An 18,312-nucleotide genomic window follows, 5' to 3' on the forward strand; every position below is an offset into this window, starting at 1 on the left:
CTGGACAAAATACATAATAAAACAGTTCCATTTTCTATACACATCTGTCTTTGAATAAAATGACTGGAAATATTAAGTGCACGTGACCTTCTGGAACTGACTGAATCATGTATCTTTGTCATCTAATATAAATGTCTAAAGACTTAACTTCAATAAACATATTAATTTCTAATCAGACTTTACTGGATTGCTGCTTTTTATATCATACAAGTAGCATTCTTCATTGGTTAGCAAATATCCAAGACAAAAAAGAGAAAATATATTAATCATTTTCTAAGAGACTACAAAAGGGTGTAATAACAGTAACTTGGCTCAATTAGTATAGTGATATTTTAATGAGACAGAGTTCTGGCTCATACATGTTAGCCAAAAGCTAGGGATAGCGATACATATGTTAAGCATACTGTAATATTTTACTAAGTTTCAGTTGAACAGTGCGATTCATAGAGAAGATACAAGATTTTCAAACACTTTAATAATGCACATTCACCTTTACATTGCTGCCAATACAACTGTTGTCACCACTATCAGAAAAGTAATACAAATATCTCATTTATTAAAACTGGCACAATGATAAAATGAAGAAAATGTGATGGAAATGCCTGAATCAAGAATGGTTACAAGTACAGTACAAGCACCTTGAAACTGCTGCCAGTGCTGCTGTTCTATAACAGTATCTTGCAAAAGTTGCAGCTGATTATCTATTCGCAAAATAAGGGTCACAACATGAAAAAGTAACCACCACCAACTGTCCATAAAGTAATAGGTAAACGAGTAGTGAATAATTCCTGAAATTTGTTAAATTATGGACTCCTCTTAACACATTAACCCCTGGTGACGAGTTTATGTGGCAGGAGGTAGTAGCCTACTGCCGAGTTCTGTAGCATCAAGGTCATGTAAGATACACTAAAGTGGGTGGTAGTATATAAAGGTAAACAGCTGTTGCTCTACAATGATACCAAATAATCTGGAATTTCTAGTTGCACTACAAAATACAGTCAGAAAAACCTCATTTTTTTGACCCAATATTTTTCCACCCAAAATCTGCCCGTGGTTAGAATCTGATTTTGTGTCTGGATTTTAGACATTTTGGCCTCAGATCTAAGACAGACCAGTAAGTATGAACTGCAAAGAGACTGATGAACCTTTGCAAAAATCACGATAAGATGGGCATTTGGAATAAAGAGTGGTCTCGATATGAAAACAATGGGTTTGTTAAGCAAATAAAAAAAAAAAAAAAAAAAGAACTCCAACTTTTACCCTTCTGCTCATGCACTAGCCAAATAGCCAGTGAAAACGATGTTTCTAACACAACTAGGCATTATGTTATTGGAAGATCACCTAGAAGTTGATGTATTAAGATGAATACAGAAATAGCTTTCAAAATGATCAAAATGTGTTTCCTACTCGAATTTCAGGCAAAAACGACAAAAACCTCCAGAGGTTGTGTTAACAAATACAACAAGAAAAGTCAATGAGTGCATTTTTCTCAGAAGGATACTGACATCAAGACTGCATCACTTGTCTGATCATAAATCACAAATCACAAGGTCTCCTATACGGTTTAATGTCATTATCATTTTCTTTCACAGTATTCTTATTGGAATTATTAAATTGTATTAGAAGTTTTTCTTTTTCTTTCTTTAATAAAAGCAGGAAGTTGCAAAACATGTTATTTATGTCTAATTTCTCCCACAGCTCAAAGTGCTGTGATAGACTTGGGTTGTTGTTGATGTTGTTGTTTTAGGGTTTAATGCCATTTTTCAGCACAAGATAGGCGGCCAGTATAAATGGTGAAGAACCCGGGAAAACCCCAGAAAGAACCACAGACCCATGAGAAGCTACTGGCAAGCTTTCTCACAGAGACTCAAACCCACACAGACAGAGGTGAGATGGCAATGATCCATAATGGTGAGTGCTTTAGACCACTCGGCCACTTGGGACCCGAAAGACTTGGGTAACAAGTGGGGTCATATTGATGACATCATAATGCAATGATTATGTCACTGTGAACCACTCAGTACAGTATTGATTTTTGCAAAAACTAACCTCCTTAAGTCAAAATCTGAGATAATGCTGTGCCAAGACGTACATGAAAAGGTTTGTAATTATCCATATTCAATTCTGTATAGCTAGGGCTTGTTTATTTTGTGGCGATCAGATTTAAACGTTTTGCAAAAACTACAGTTTTCATTGGTAGGAAAAGTCTTTTTTTTATAACAAAAATGTTTTGTTTTGTTGGTAAATTCATGGTTTGTAGCTACTATGGAATCAGTAAAAATAGTACCCCTAAAATTGTGAATTCAAAGCAAATATTAAGGACTGCAACCTACAATGGATTTAGTATATTCACTAAAATATTCCAGATGAATGTCCCAATTAAAATTAGAAATGGTGATATATGAAAAAGAAATTTGAAAAAGAAAAATGTTTAAAAAAAACACCTGAAAGGAAAAGTTCTTCCTCTTAAACATAAAAAGGATTTACCATACCAAAAGTGAGACCTCCAACTTTTGTGGGATTCATTAAAAAGAATCATGACTGTGAAATGGAATGCACGTAAAAATAAAATACACAAATAAGCTTAGGATCGGAGTGGTTTCAAGCCTGTATCATTAAACCCCCATTTACTCATCACTTATCTCTGCATTAAATGAGCAACAAAAACATAATGTTATGGAAATAAAAGTACAGTACGGTTATTGGGCATGGGTTAAAAAGGACATATAAAGAATTAAAACAAAAGAGACAAAACACCTAATTGTGGTACAATAACAAGGTGAAGCAGAGCACTGAAATAAAATACACATAAACTTACCCACTGTACAGAACAAGTTAAAAGAAAAACCATACATATAATTACTACAAAAATTGCAATCAAAATCTAAATTCTTTGTACACATCTGATATACTCCAGGGCAACACATACCAACAAAAATGTCTTTATATTTAAATACAAATTTTTCACATGCCATAAAGACATACAAATCATGATTATATTTTTCTTCTTTGATTTTTCATATGCTCTACATGATTATTTTTTTTCTTTGATTTTTCATATGCTCTAATTTTCCATACATCATAGTGACATAAAAATCAATTTTTTTCCTTTAATTTCTCACAACGAGAAATTGAAATCTTCTAAAGATTTTGCAGATATCTGTACTTCAGAACCATCTTAAAAATGTTATTTTTTCTCTCCCCTATAAATTAATATTTATAACCTTTAAAAAAATTGATACAAAGTTTAAGAAAATTTAGACAATATGGTACTATGGAAACTTGTATGATCTAAGATTATGCAAATAAGCAAATTAAATATGTAGAGACTAAATACAAATGATTCTCTGTCATAACACTATAAGAATTAAACGCTAATGATAGTTTGATGTTAATGTACAATGAAAGGATTCTTGCTTTCTCATTTAATATTTAGTTCTAAGGTGAAATAATGTAAGATCTGTATCAAAACTTCAAGTGATTTTATTTAATTGTCAATTGCATAAAAGGAAATCATTGTTTTATTTGTAAACCAGTTTTTTTGCACTTTTAAAGAAATTTTATTAAACACTTCAGTTAACTTGCTATAAAACTCGTGTGCATACTCCCATTATCTCTTGACTGTTACGTAATTGTATACTTCATTAGTCTGATTTTAAATACATGCAACTACCTCTAGATTTGTTAAACTATTCTGAATCAACAAATCAAATTTTATTTCTAGGGCAAAAATGCAATAAAGCAAAGGAAAGCAAACTACTCATACATCATCCATATGCCATCACCAGTAGTGACTGCGATAAATCAAACCTCAAATATGACTCAATATATGACTACCATAAAAAGAAATGAAAACCTAGATATATAAAGCACATTTTTTGCAGTTGGAATTAAATTCATTCTGACTGACACGTCTTTACAGAAATAATTGTACCCTGTTTTGTACAATTGGAATTAGATGGGGGTTTTCTTTCATTCTGACTGACACGTCTTTAGAGAAATAATGGTACCCTAATTTTTACAACTGGAATCAGATGGGTTTTTTCTTTCATTCTGACTGACACGTCTTTAGAGAAATAATGGTACCCTATTTTTTACAACTGGAATTAGATGGGGGTTTTCTAAAGTTTCAATATGATTGACACGTCTTCATTGAAATAATGATACCGTTTCCAACCTTGAAAATTAATAACTGTAGCTGCATATGCAATCCAACTGAAAAAGATTTACATTATTCCGTACTTCTATGAAGAGTTATTAGTTCTTGCAACAAACCTGAAGTAATGCAAATGTATTTGATTTTTTTTAACACAAAGAATTACTTGTTTTTATATGTCTTATTTTTTTATGTTTCAAGATTCCTTTTATATTCCCGCTCTATAATGATATTAGATTGGTACATTCCCATATCCTTGTTAAACAGAATACTTCGGTGCATTATGGTTTGAACACTGCAAACACAACAGCAATTTACAAATAGGCTTGAAATGTATTGTAAGTACTTTTCTAACTAATGCAATACACATTTATTTATAGACAAGTCTCAACTGCCATCTTTTAACATGTATAGAAATGTAGTACATTTTACCACCATGCTGGATGTGAAGCTACCAACCAACCAATACAGTTTTTTGGGGAAGTTTCCAAACTTTGTTCAGACTAGCATTGATCGAATTGACACCAGTGTTGTGTGCTATAATAGCTGACTGACCAATCAGGAGACAGAATTTATAAGTCACCAGCCTATGATACCATCATGCCATTTTAGGCCAAGTACCATTCAATCAACAATACTACCATGTACTGCAAATTACATTGATACTAGACATGAACTAACAATGTATAAGAAAAAGCAAATACAAATGAAATTTGTCAATTTCACACATTATTGGAACCTATGCACCTGCAGTCTCTCTTTTTTCCCCTCCCAATGTAGAGATGGGTGTTAATGACAGTCTGCTGGGGAAAAAAACAGACTTATAAAAGTTGAACAGAATTATTGGAAACATTGCAATTTCTTATAATTTTTGTTCCCTGCCTACTATGGTCAATTCAATGCCTATTTTTACAAGGATACAGAGGAGAAAAAAATTCAGAAAAAATACATTAGTGACCTTGACCCTGAAGATGAAACCTCGACTGATATGATAACAACACACTGAGAAGCATACTTAACTGAAGGCTCTTTGATTTTATTTGGATCTATTACAAGTTTTATATCTGATACAATGATATTACTGACATATATGAATTTACTTGGATCTATTACAAGTTTTATATTTGATACAATGATATAAATGACATATTTGATTTTACTTTGATCTTTAACAAGTTTTATATCTGATACAATGCTGTTACTGACATATATGAATTTACCTGGATCTTTTACAATTTGTACAATGACATTCTTCAAATATTAAATATGTGATTACTCAAATATCAGCTATGTAATATTTATGCATATTAATTAGCTCTGACCACTGCTTTGATTGGTTGACTGGATACAGACGTGTTGATTCATCAGAATGATGTCTGTGGTTTGTGGTTGTTAAACAAACTTATTCAGTGTATCACAGCTTACACATGGTGACCAGTGTATCTGGTGGATGAGGAACCACTGACCAAAGAGAAGCTACTGGCAAGCTTTCTCACATCCTCACATTGGTCAAGCCAAAATTTGAATCCACATGTACAAAGGTGATGCGAGTGATCTATAAAAGTAAAGCATCTTAAACCACTCAACCACCCAAAGAACCCTTGGCATCTTAAATCACTCAACCACCCAAAGACCCCTGGCATCTTAAATCACTCAACCACCCAAAGACCCCTTGGCATCTTAAATCACTCAACCAACCAAAGACGCCTGGCATCTTAAACCACTTAACCACCCAAAGACCCCTTGGCATCTTAAACCACTCAACCACCCAAAGACCCGTTGGCATAAGCAAAGAACAATCCTTATAAGGATAACAACATACATTTCCAAGATATATTTCTCTAGAAATATGAAGAAAAAATACCCAATTTATTTTCCAAAAGAAAAAGGACAAAATTACAATATGTACTTGCTTATAAATTCAGTCCAACTTCAAGTAACATAGACCCTGATCTGCCATTGCATAATGTGCTGGCAGATCTGGGTTTATGTTGTTTGTTCTACTGATTACTCCTAACAAATTGCAAAGATTCAGATCTGGATGTGCATTTTGTCACAGCAAGATTTGCTTATCTGCAAGAACCACAGATTGAGTCTGTAATTTACAGTCAAATTCAACTTAAAATCAAGTAATGATACTTCTATCCTGGTTGATTCAGGTCTAACTTCTGCACCAGGAACCATTTGTATGTCCTTATGAAAATGTTTTTGTGCCCTGAGCTGTCCACACCAATCTGTCACTCGAATCCACAAGTGAAGAAAAAAATAACCTGGAGCTAACTACCATCTTTAATGGTTTTTTTGTCTCAACAGTTGGTTTCAAACAAAATTTTCCAAAAATGATTGCTGTTGAATATAATAAAATCAATGTTATGTTTCAAGAAATCAAATCTGAGTTTTATTTTCAAGTCCTAACTAATGATATTACAATAACTGAATTTACTTTGAGAAATAAAAAAAACCATTAACTGAAGAACAAGATTATTAAATTATTTAAATTAAACTTAAATACACACAGATGCATTATGCCTCCTTCAGAGACTATGTTCAGTGTGTTATGCATATTTAATTTGATTTGTTTGCTAGTTTGATTTTATTTTTTTGTCATTACATGCTACTGCAATGTAACATTGTATGTTGGACTTAAGGTGTCCAAAATTGAGTTTATTTCTGCTTGACCCAAATTGTCTTTTTAAATTTTATTCACTGTAAACAACTAATACATAGCTAAATTATTCCCTATATGTATGGGTTTAAAATCAGTATTATTATTAATAGAAGAAGTAAATATGTTTATTTGGGTCAAGGTTTTGGAAATTCCTATGTGAATTATACATAATCCAGGTTATTGTGTTGTAAACATCAGGATCAGTCTATAAGGTTATTTTGCATTAGGTAATGTTTATGTTTTTTTTAGAAACTGCTAATTGTAACCTGAGGTAAAGAAGAGTATATATATATATATATATATATATATATATATATATATATATATATATATATATATATTGTAACTGAGAAGATTTCATCATTTGTGCTTTAACATCTGTCAACTTCAAGTTGTATATTATATGCTGTGACCAGTAGTTTTGGACTGGAATCTTTTTGTTCAAATTATTAACTTCAAGTAATTATTTTCTCTGGAAATAAAAAAGTGCCCTAATACAATTCTTGGATAAAGACAGTCTCACTGGAATTTATAGTGAATTCAAACCTGGAATTATATTACTGTAATTCAACAAAAGACTGTTGGCACATCACCTCACTAGGACCTATAACAGACACATCATTGCCATCAGTTTTTGGATTTATTCTGGACTTGTACGGAGTTTTATTCAGGACTTTAAATTATTAGGACTTGTGTCTGTAATTCTTGGATTTATTTTCACTATGTATTCTATGGAAATAAATTATTTGTTGAATTTTACAAAGCTTGTTGTCTTTCACTTTTTTCGGTTACTTATTTTAAGAGCATAGACTCATAAACAAATGAATGGATGAATGTACATGTAATGAACAAATGAAAAATTGTAACTGCTTAAAATATTTTTGTACGCAAATTATCCTGAGCTGGTGAAATTTTCATGAATTCCAGCTTCAAGGCATACTGTTTTGATTTTGCAGTTTATTACTCAAATGAGTTGGCCAAAAAAGTTAAGTGCAGACAAGGGTCAAAGATACACTGGTCCCTTGTATACATCTTAATGTAACTGTGATACATTTTACCTCAACGGTGTGAGTGTGGTCTTTTCCCTGACTAGTTATTGGTGAACCTAATAGTATTTCTCTTCTGATTTAATCCCAAAGTGAAATTCTTGGAATTGAATAACACATCTTTCTTCCTCTGATTAAGTTCACAAACTACACAATGCATGTGCATTGCTAGCAACATAGACATACACCCTCTGAGTGGTTTGCTCCTTGTTGGCAATATCTCCCCAGTACTTCTTGTGACATCACATAACAATAATGTGTACCATGGTTCAGCCTTCTGGTCACATTTAAAGTAGCTTAAATTAAAAGGTACAAGGCTATGTCACAGCAACAGCATAAAAAAAATACTACAGTGTTGACATAGTTGATGGCAACAATGTTAAAATTTGTAAAAGCGGAGTGAGAAGGCTGATAGTTCATAACTATACCTCAAACAGCATTCATGATATCAAGCAGAAAGAAAAGAAACCCTACAATATTTTGACCTATATCGCTGACCTTGAGAATAGAACCTCAAGCATGCAATGCAAAACATATCTTTGTGACAATATACAAAGTTTTATCCATTTTTATTTGGAACAGATGTTAAGCTAGAAAATAGGACAAATGTGAAAGAAAACTAAAATAATGTGACCTTGTCCTTGGAGACAGCACACCAAAAGTGGTATGTCAAACACACTTTAGTGAGAATGTTTAGTTATACTAAGCTTCATCCTTTCATCACAAATGGCTCTAAAACCAATACACGGAAAGGAAAGTGTAAATGAAGAATTCAGCATATAATACCATGCTACTGACCTTGACAATATGACCCATTATCTGGTACACAACACACTGGCTATTAACTAAACTGCATCCCTTAATCCCAAAGTTATTAAAGTAAATGTGGGTAAAATAATTAATGCCAAGCCTAGACTTTAAATGTGATGTTAAGACTCCCAGTCTGGTACATGGCACACGCTCTAGTGAAGATATACAAGTATACCATATTTCATCAATTAACCCAAACTAGCTTTCAAATTATAAAGCATAAGGGAATGTAATGAAAATATAAAATATTGACCTGTGACCTTGACAAGGAAAATAGCACCCTGAACTGGTGTGTGACAAACCACATAGTGACGATGTATACATATACCAAGTTTCATTCCATAATCTCAAACAGCTCTAAAGAAGAGTAAAAGATGTGGTGAAAACAAAATACAGAGCTACAACCTTAACCCCCCAAAACAGTACCCCCAACCTAATGCTAGTGATGCTGTATGCCAAATTTCATCTAGTAATCTTCTGAAAGTTATATAACAGAAGGGAAATAGTGATGGAAAAAAAAATCACTGTGACCTTGACCATGATGCTGGGACCCTTGATCTGGTATGCATCTCACCTTCAAAAGAAGGTATGTTAAATTCCATTCCCAAATTACAAATGACATTAAAGTTTGAGTAGAAACAAAAATGTGATGAATGCACATATGGACAAACATACAGAAATGAGTATATTATGTCCTCCATTTTGTTTCTCTGAAAAGGCAATGAAGAGGAAAAAGATCACCAGAAAAATGACAGGCACACAGGTTCCAATAGTGTGATTTGAATAAGCATCTATGTTACATTATAATTTAATTTATACCAGCTGATATCTATTTTGAATATAAGTATTATCAAACAAATACAGTTCTCTATGTTTATCTGTTTGTTATACTGAATATTATGCAAGCAAGAATAATGTATATGCAATCTCTAAAGAACTATGCCTTCCTTTTCAAAAGGTATGCGATCTCTTCAATGCCTGTAAGATGAGAGAGTGATAAAGGCAAAGAGAAACTCACACCAAAAGGAGAGAAAAACATGAACCTACCTCCTGTACACAGGGAAAACACATGAAAACAAAACATGAAAAGGGATTGAAGTCGGCTTGATAAGAACGTTTTTTTTAAAAGCTGCCCCATGTCATACATGTAAGTGTTCTACATTTAGATACGGAGAACACTTCAATGTTCAGTAACAAAAATTTCAACCAATTTAGCAAATATAAGTAAAGAAATATTGCACAGAGGTCATATATGGAAAGAAGTCAACACTTACTAATATGCTGCTGAAATGCTGCATGTTATAAATAGAAGCCAGTGTTTATGTTTATTAATGTACATTCAATATTATGGTGTGATACTCCTTAGGGTGGACATAAATATCTATTTTAATTGCAATACAAGCTATAGTGGTCCAACTTGCTTATCCGTAAAAGAATACATGATCTCATGGGCATTAAAAAACTAGGTCACAGTGACCTAATTTGGTTACTGTGATGATGTATATTTTTGGCATCATCGCAAACCATAGACAGCAGTCTGCTATGCTCCTTTATCACCCATAGCTGACTGTGCTGCAATTTCCTTGCTTCTCATGAACATGCATAAGCCTGCTTAACTGTAAACAACAACTGTAACATATTCTAGCCAATATGACCCTACATGACCTTTCATGTTGTCTTATTGTGCCAATCAAAATTTCTCTTCCACACAACATCACTTGATACCACGGATACTTTGATTTATTTGTAGAACTCTAGATATGGTGTGCAAGCAACAGTGTTCCACTTGCCTTATGTACATGGTCTCATGGACCTAAAAATAAGTCATACTGACCTACTTTTAGTATGGTGGTTAGTTATCCTCAAGATGCATGCACGTATCTATTATAATGAAAATGACCTAAATGCAGCAATAGTACAATATCAGTGAAGTGCAACAAGTAGGTCACAATGAACCAGTTTCTGAAAAGTGGTGTATTACTTCTCAGGAGGCATGCATATATCTATGCCATGACTGCACAAGCAAGTGTTCCTGAAACTGAACAAAATGTAAAAGAAGTGAAAAGTCAATAAAGAATAAAAAGTAGGTCATAGTGATCTACATAATGTATGTAATTTAGCAGATCCAAGGATGTATATAAAAATCAAGTTTCAGAATCATACAATTGTGTTCAGAAAACTGACCTAAACAGAAATTATACACAATCAATGAAGCATGAAAAGTAGGTCACAGTGAACTTCTCCAGTATGGTGGTATGCTACTGTCAGACAGATGCATGAATCATCTTTCAAAGTTGTAAAGGCAATAGATAGCTACTTATATGGTCTCCTAATAATAGGCGTACATCTTTTTATTTACCAAGGGATTTATTACAATGAAAATACAGCAACTGACCTCTCTTGCTCTCAATACTACTCATAAAACAATATATAAATGACTTTGTGGAATTGCAAAATAAGTTAAAGACACTACTTCACTAATGATCATTTCTTACTAAGTCACAAAACTACAAACAACCAAAACCTCACAAACAAAATGTGTAAAGGGTACAGGTTGTGTCATACATTGTTTAAAAATTGTCTATGCAGTGAAACTTACCTAAATTGGATGCTTTGTAACCTAGTTATGCATCTTAGTACTACTAAAACCATTCTGTAAAACCTCACTGTACTGCCAATCCTCATTATAATGCCACCCCCCAAGTTTTGGTCCCAAAAGTGTGCTGTGAGAACTTCACAGTATAATGTTCTTTGCTCTATCTTACAATAATTGTACATGTTCATACTTATCCAGACTGACAAAAGGAATAAGTCCACACACATAACTATTACTTATAATAATGAATTTCATTTTACACACAAAATAGTTGTAGAAATACTGTTATGAATTGATGAAAGTGCAATTTCCACAAGAAAGACAGAATTATAAATAAAGCATTATGTATATAAACATATTCAAGATGAGTGAAAGCAAGAGTTGCATTTACTTTTGCACAATCCTTCTGATTCATAGATTTCTATATAAATCACCATTAAATGTTAAATAAATTACACATTTGCTTATTCATATGGCCCATGGCAGAAAACACAGTGAATTTTCATGAGTTTCAACAATGCTACAAATCATGAATTTGCAGGCCCCTTGAAAACTGACTCTTTTTGGAAACAATAGGATCATGTCCCAAAACCACCAATGCAAGCACCGAAGAAAATGAAATTTTTCACAAAAGCATAAAAACTGATACATATGAAAATAAAAATAATATGATACATATCAAAATTCAAATCATGTATATGCCATAAACACTGGACAATTAATAAATTACTGTCAAATTATTCAAATTTTGTATGCTCATTAAAAAACACTCACAGCTTGTTTCCAAATGAACCAATAGCTATGAAATTTGTATCCAGTTTTAATACCATGCCAAGGTTAGCTTACTGCAATGCACAAGAGGTGTAAACAGTGCCTGACATACCTTATAAAAGGTTTGAAGATGTTCCAAAGAATCTTAATGAAGTTTGTAGGATGGACCAGATACAATGCTTTCAGATTTTTCTTGTATCTGAAAATATAAAAAATAATACATCAACAGGGCTGTGGACACAGGGACAAGGGTTTAAGTATCAACTATGAATAATGCATGCCCACTATGTTTGGTGGTTGTCCCTATGCCTAGTGGACATCCATTCGATCTAGTCGAAACCCATTAGAGTATTTCCTATGAAGTAGGTTTCATGACATCCCTTGCAAATTTTACTGCATTCACTCCACTATAAGCACATAACAAAAAAGAGATAGACGAAACCACTATGATGTAATTCCGACCATGGCAGGTCTCAATTTCATACTTTGACCAGTATAAAATGTATAGTAATAGCATTTCTTGTCATACTTTGCAGTGGCCTGCTAAGCCGATGCACCAATGATCATGCATAGCATGGACAAATTAAACCTTACATTTCTTGAATATCCCTTCCCAAATGCCCCAAGGTAGTGCATACATCAAACTGCCAAGCTGCACTGTACATTCCATTCGACTGACTATGTGTATACCTGTTATTTTATATGCCTGCAAAAATCACACTATGCTCTGTATCTGGTGGTAACTTTGATGTTCTTTCTAATTAAATTTTATGTCACAAAAGTGCTTTCTGTACTGGTTATTAGTTTCTGTTTAATTTCTGTGTTATTTACAAGAACCACGTTAAACAATTTATTGAAAGCAGTAATACAAAAATACTAAAAAAAGAGATTATAAACAAACCTAGCAATCATCAGATCATACATGTACATTAAGTACATGGGACACTATGAAATATATGTCATAATTCTTGCCAAAGTTTATTCAACAATAATAACAAGGCATTGCATAATAATTGCAGCTGCACCAGTCTGTAAATGTATAAATAGAGCACTTTCATTGTGGCTCATTACAGATGAATTTAAAACTATAAGTAAAGGGATATCGGGATTGGGATGAAGGGAGTTCAAAGACTTACATTACAATAACTGGATTCACAGTACTACAATGTAAGACACTGACCCTGATAATTATGATGAAGGTGAGTGAAAGAAAATTCCTGCTACTTCCCCATGGTAAGCGTCAGGATCGATGTTTTGCACTGTTTGACTATTAGGCCCCCATCACTATAACCAATTACTGATAGTTATTGTTTCATTTGTATGCTGCCCCTGTAGGTAGCCTTAACTGTTAGAATGGCACTATTTTTATTTAGGATCAATTAGACTTTATAAGATGTCTTCTAGTTAAAACCACAGCTAATGTAGGAGGAATAGCAATAACAAGATTTTCAAGATGGATACAAACACGTAGTCTATATATGCACTATTTTCATCTAACTTGATATCATAAGAAGTCTTTTAGTAAAACCCCATGTCGATAGACCATCCATTCAGGAGAAGTAGCAATAGAAGTTTGCAGCTGGCCAATGCAGCAGTCATACTGAAAATCCAAGGAGTAGTATTTTAATTTAGGACCAATTAGATCATAGGATGAATGTGTGTGTCACGTTTCAAGGCAATCTCCAAGAAGTTTATTAGGAGTAGCAATAACAAACTAATGGACAGATGATAAACCTGAGACCATCCACAATATCTTCCAGTCAATGACAAGTAGAATCCTACTCCCATCACAGCATTTCTCACATTATTTTAACAAAATAGTCCAAGCAATCATGACACATACTGCTTTAATATCTTTCTTATCAAACTAATACTTATATGTGATTTATTTTATTGTTTAAAAGTGGAATCTTTTTCTCTCTCTCAACCAATCAATCAGTAAAATCAGAAAATTGTTAAAAAATTTAAATTTTGTCAAGTACCTAAATATTCTCACAGGATTCTCTGATTGGAAATGTAGCTTTCATCTCAAGCAATACATATGTGAATGCATCTGAGTGGGTGAGTCTTTGAATATTACAGCGTTGTGTACAAGTTAAAAAGTGCATTTGCACAGTCTACTGAAGCTAAGCCAACATGTAAGTTTCACATGTCCACTATTACATGATTACACTGCTGTGACTTTCCAGTTGTGGCAATGAAACTTATCTGTCCACTGTAACTGATGACATGGACATACAAGAACACTATATCTGGTCTGCCATAGACAAAAGCATGAACATATTAATATTCAATGTGGAAACATAGATTTCCGGTAACTCATGATATATGTACTCTATTTTACTATAGTCTAATATAAAATTTTTCCATAGATTAAAGTCCTAATTAATATGCATAATTTCTTGTCCATAATTAAAGTCATCAAAGAGCTTTAACAGTCAAGTTCACAGAGGAAGTTTTAATTACAGAGTCACATTCTTTCACCCAAATGGATTTATAATTCATAGTTTTTTTTTAAAACCAAGGTTTTATTTACTTTTTCCAATTAAATTTGGATGTGTTTCAGGAGAAAAGCATATTGGGGTATTTTTGTTTCATTAAAATCTGATATTTAGTAATGCAAATAGTTTCTGAGTAATGGTGATGAATTTCATGAAATGACATAAAATAATGCATAATACATATACTTAATGCAAATTAAAGCGGTTAATTTGGTAATACTGGCAGCTGTCAAAATCCATTTCACTAAACATACAAAACTTGCTTAAAGACAATGAAGAATTTCAAAAGTGAAAAAGTGTTTAGACATAGATCTCCGCATATAAATTTATAAATGTAAACATCTTTTTCAAATTAAATGTGCTCTTACTGAAATAAAATCAACATTAGATTTTAAAAACAAAATAATTACTTGCAAACAAATTGTTATAATTGAGCAAATAAATACTAATCTGTAACTACAGCACTGCACAGTTTATGCAAGCCTGCAAAATTGTGCATTTTCTTTAACAGTTCTCTATTTTTGTATTTTTTTTCAGTTATAAATGACTAATTATTCATTTTAATTCCTTACATTATGTTGCTAATTTTTGTCAATTGTTCAATCAAAATCACACACTTTGTATTTAATTTTTTTTTACATTTGGTTTTCTAATTTGACAAGGGGAAGAACTTTGTAACCTTCAGTAGTCAAAATCATTGCCTAATCCTTTGCTTTAATTTACACAGAAATAGAGAAACAGTGAGAACAAGTATTTAAAAAGCAAAAAAAATTTTGCATAGCATAAGATTTCATAACTTGTCTTAAAGCAATGAATTTAATTATTATTCGTAGATCGTGATCATAACAAATAAAACTCACTGGACTTTTTGTGATTTAGGTCTATTTACCAAGTTTACTCAAAATCAGATAAAAATAGTTTTAACATTGGTAACAAGTTTAGCCAATCAGATGCAAGATAACCTTGTTAATACATGTGGATCTCACATTACATGACTCATGCAAGATCTTGATCAAATAAAACTATATTCTTAATTTTATCAGAATCTGATCTACATCATTTGTACAAAGTTGAAAGAAATCTGTGCTAGATGTTCTGTCAAATTTAGACAAATTCCAAACACAGAAGATTTTTATTTTTTAATAATGGTGGCCATATTTGGTGGAAAACTTGTTATCACTTTAACACATTCAAAAGGCCTTCATGTCAGGATGCTTCTGTCAAATCTGTCCAAAGTCTATTGAGCAGTTTTTGAGAAGTCATTAAAAAGTGTTTCTATTTGTAATAACAGTGACTACAACTGACGGTGGGTCAATATCATTTGTAAAGACTTGAAAACCCTTGATGCCAAGATCTGTCTGCCAAGTTTGGATGAGATTGGTTGCAATGGTTCTGAGAAAAATTTGAAAATATTAATTGTTGATGGACACGAAGCCATACTAAGCATGTCTTGAGGACAAAACATAATCTTTTTTCCCTGCCTATTCCACAATTTTCCAAATTATTATTCCTTGACTTTATAAAAAGCTGCACAAAGTTATTATTTTTCCAAGCATAATCTCAGTTGTCTTTGATATTTCTTATGGAATCTTGAAATATCATATCTCAGACAACTATGCATACCAAAGAAATGTCATTCCTTGGACTTGTGACTTGCCACTGTTTTACAATGAAAACAAACTAATGAAGGGAAAACATTTTTTTTTTTAATGTGATGTCACATATCTCAACAAGGGAAATCCATTAATACTAAAATTAGACATTCTAATAAGAAGGTTAAGAGAAATATGAATCTATTTTCAATGTGAATTAAGATAGTGCTTGAGGATGACGTGTGATGGGCAAAATGGACTCCATAAGTGAATATGATCATTGCTCAAACATACATATCCCCATTGGCAATAAGTAGTATTTGCCACACGGAATAATGTCCGAATAATCCTCATCTGTATCTCTGTTCACATTGAGTAAAGAAGAGGAACCAGCTTACTCACTTTTCTGTCCCATTTCTGTTTGACTGTCTGTCAGCTATGACAAGGAACCAGACTACTTACTTTCTATCCAGTTCCCTGTAGACTTGTATCAGCCAGGAGAGTTTAGGCTTGTTCTTGCTGGTCAGGCCATGGTGAAAATACACAATTACATAGTCATTCTCCACATACTGGTCCAGGGTTTGTTTCATATACCTGAAAATTGAAACATACAAGGTCACATATGGTGTAAAGGTTACATGTGCTGTAACATAACCTTTCAAGTGCTGACTTAATTCAAGACAATTATGGCTTAGTCAAGTTTTAAAGGCCACAGTGTTGCAGCAAACAGATCTTGACAATAATAAAAAATAACTGAATGGAAATTTTTTCTGCTTTCAGCAACAACTTCAGCTTCTCACACTGAGGTCCATATGAATAATAAAAACAGTGACTTGCAACTTTAGCTTTTCACACTGTAGTCCATATGAACACTAAATCATACTTTCTGCTGTAGTTGCTCACACTAGTCCATATGAACACTAAATCAGACTTTCTGCTGCAGTTGCTCACACTAGTCCATATGAACACTAAAAATCAGACTTTATGCTGTAGTTGCTCACACTAGTAAATATGAACACTAAATCAGACTTTCTGCTGTAGTTGCTCACACTAGTCCATATGAACACTAAATCAGACTGTCTGCTGTAGTTGCTCACACTATTCCATATGAACACTAAATCAGACTTTCTGCTGTAGTTGCTCACACTAGTCCATATGAACACTAAATCAGACTTTCTGCTGTAGTTGCTCACGCTAAGTCCATATGAACACTAAATCATATTTTCTGCTGTAGTTGCTCACACTAGTCCATATGAACACTAAATCAGACTGTCTGCTGTAGTTGTTCACACTAGTAAATATGAACACTAAATCAGACTTTCTGCTGTAGTTGCTCACACTAGTCCATATGAATGCTAAATCAGACTTTCTGCTGTAGTTGCTCACACTAGTCCATATGAACACTAAATCAGACTTTCTGCTGTAGTTGCTCACACTAGTCCATCTAAACACTAAATCAGACTTTCTGCTGTAGTTGCTCAGACTAGTCCATATGAACACTAAATCAGACTTTCTGCTGTAGTTGCCCACACTAGTCCATATGAACACTAAATCATACTTTCTGCTGTAGTTGTTCACACTAGTCCATATGAACACTAAATCATACTTTCTGCTGTAGTTGTTCACACTAGTCCATATGAACACTAAGTAAAACTTTCTGCTGCAGTTGCTCACACATGTCCATATGAACACTAAGTAAAACTTTCTGCTGTAGTTGCTCACACATGTCCATATGAACACTAAATCAGATTTACAACTGTAGTCAACATGAACGTTAAAACAGACTTGCAGTTGTACCTTCTCACATTGTAGTGCATATAAAAACTAAATGATACTTACAACTGTAGTTTCTCAAATTGTAGTGGTATAAACACTAAATCTGACATAGGACTGTAGTTTCTTACAATGTAGTCTATATGAACACTAAATCAGAGACTTAGTACTCTACTATCTCACACTTGAGTCCATGTAAACACTAAATCAGAGACTTACAACTGTAGTTTCTCACACTGTAGTCTACACAAATGCTAAACCAGAGACTTATAACTGTAGTTTCTCATACTGCAATCCATGTGAACACTAAATCTGACTTGCAACTGTTTTTTCTCATTATGAACATCATAACACAGACTAATGATTCAATATGTTAATTCAAGATAAGCAGCATATACA

At 33.0% G+C, this 18,312-nt stretch overlaps 1 protein-coding gene across 3 annotated transcripts in view; it reads right to left on the reverse strand.

The window, feature by feature from the left end:
* Positions 1-18,312, reverse strand: part of LOC149786185 (rho GTPase-activating protein 1-like) — a 75,146-nt gene that overhangs the window by 36,252 nt on the left and 20,582 nt on the right. For all 3 annotated transcript variants that reach the window (XM_089976542.1, XM_089976541.1, XM_089976543.1), the window contains 2 exons: positions 16,603-16,734; positions 12,160-12,246 (listed from right to left, as the gene is read on the reverse strand). In XM_089976542.1, coding sequence (XP_089832668.1) covers positions 12,160-12,246; positions 16,603-16,734 — 219 coding nt within the window. The remainder of the gene's footprint in view (positions 1-12,159; positions 12,247-16,602; positions 16,735-18,312) is intronic.

This window comes from Sinohyriopsis cumingii, chromosome 12 (assembly GCF_028554795.1).
Source record: "Sinohyriopsis cumingii isolate HCF-2022 chromosome 12, ASM2855479v2, whole genome shotgun sequence".
Lineage (NCBI taxonomy): Eukaryota > Metazoa > Mollusca > Bivalvia > Unionida > Unionidae > Sinohyriopsis > Sinohyriopsis cumingii.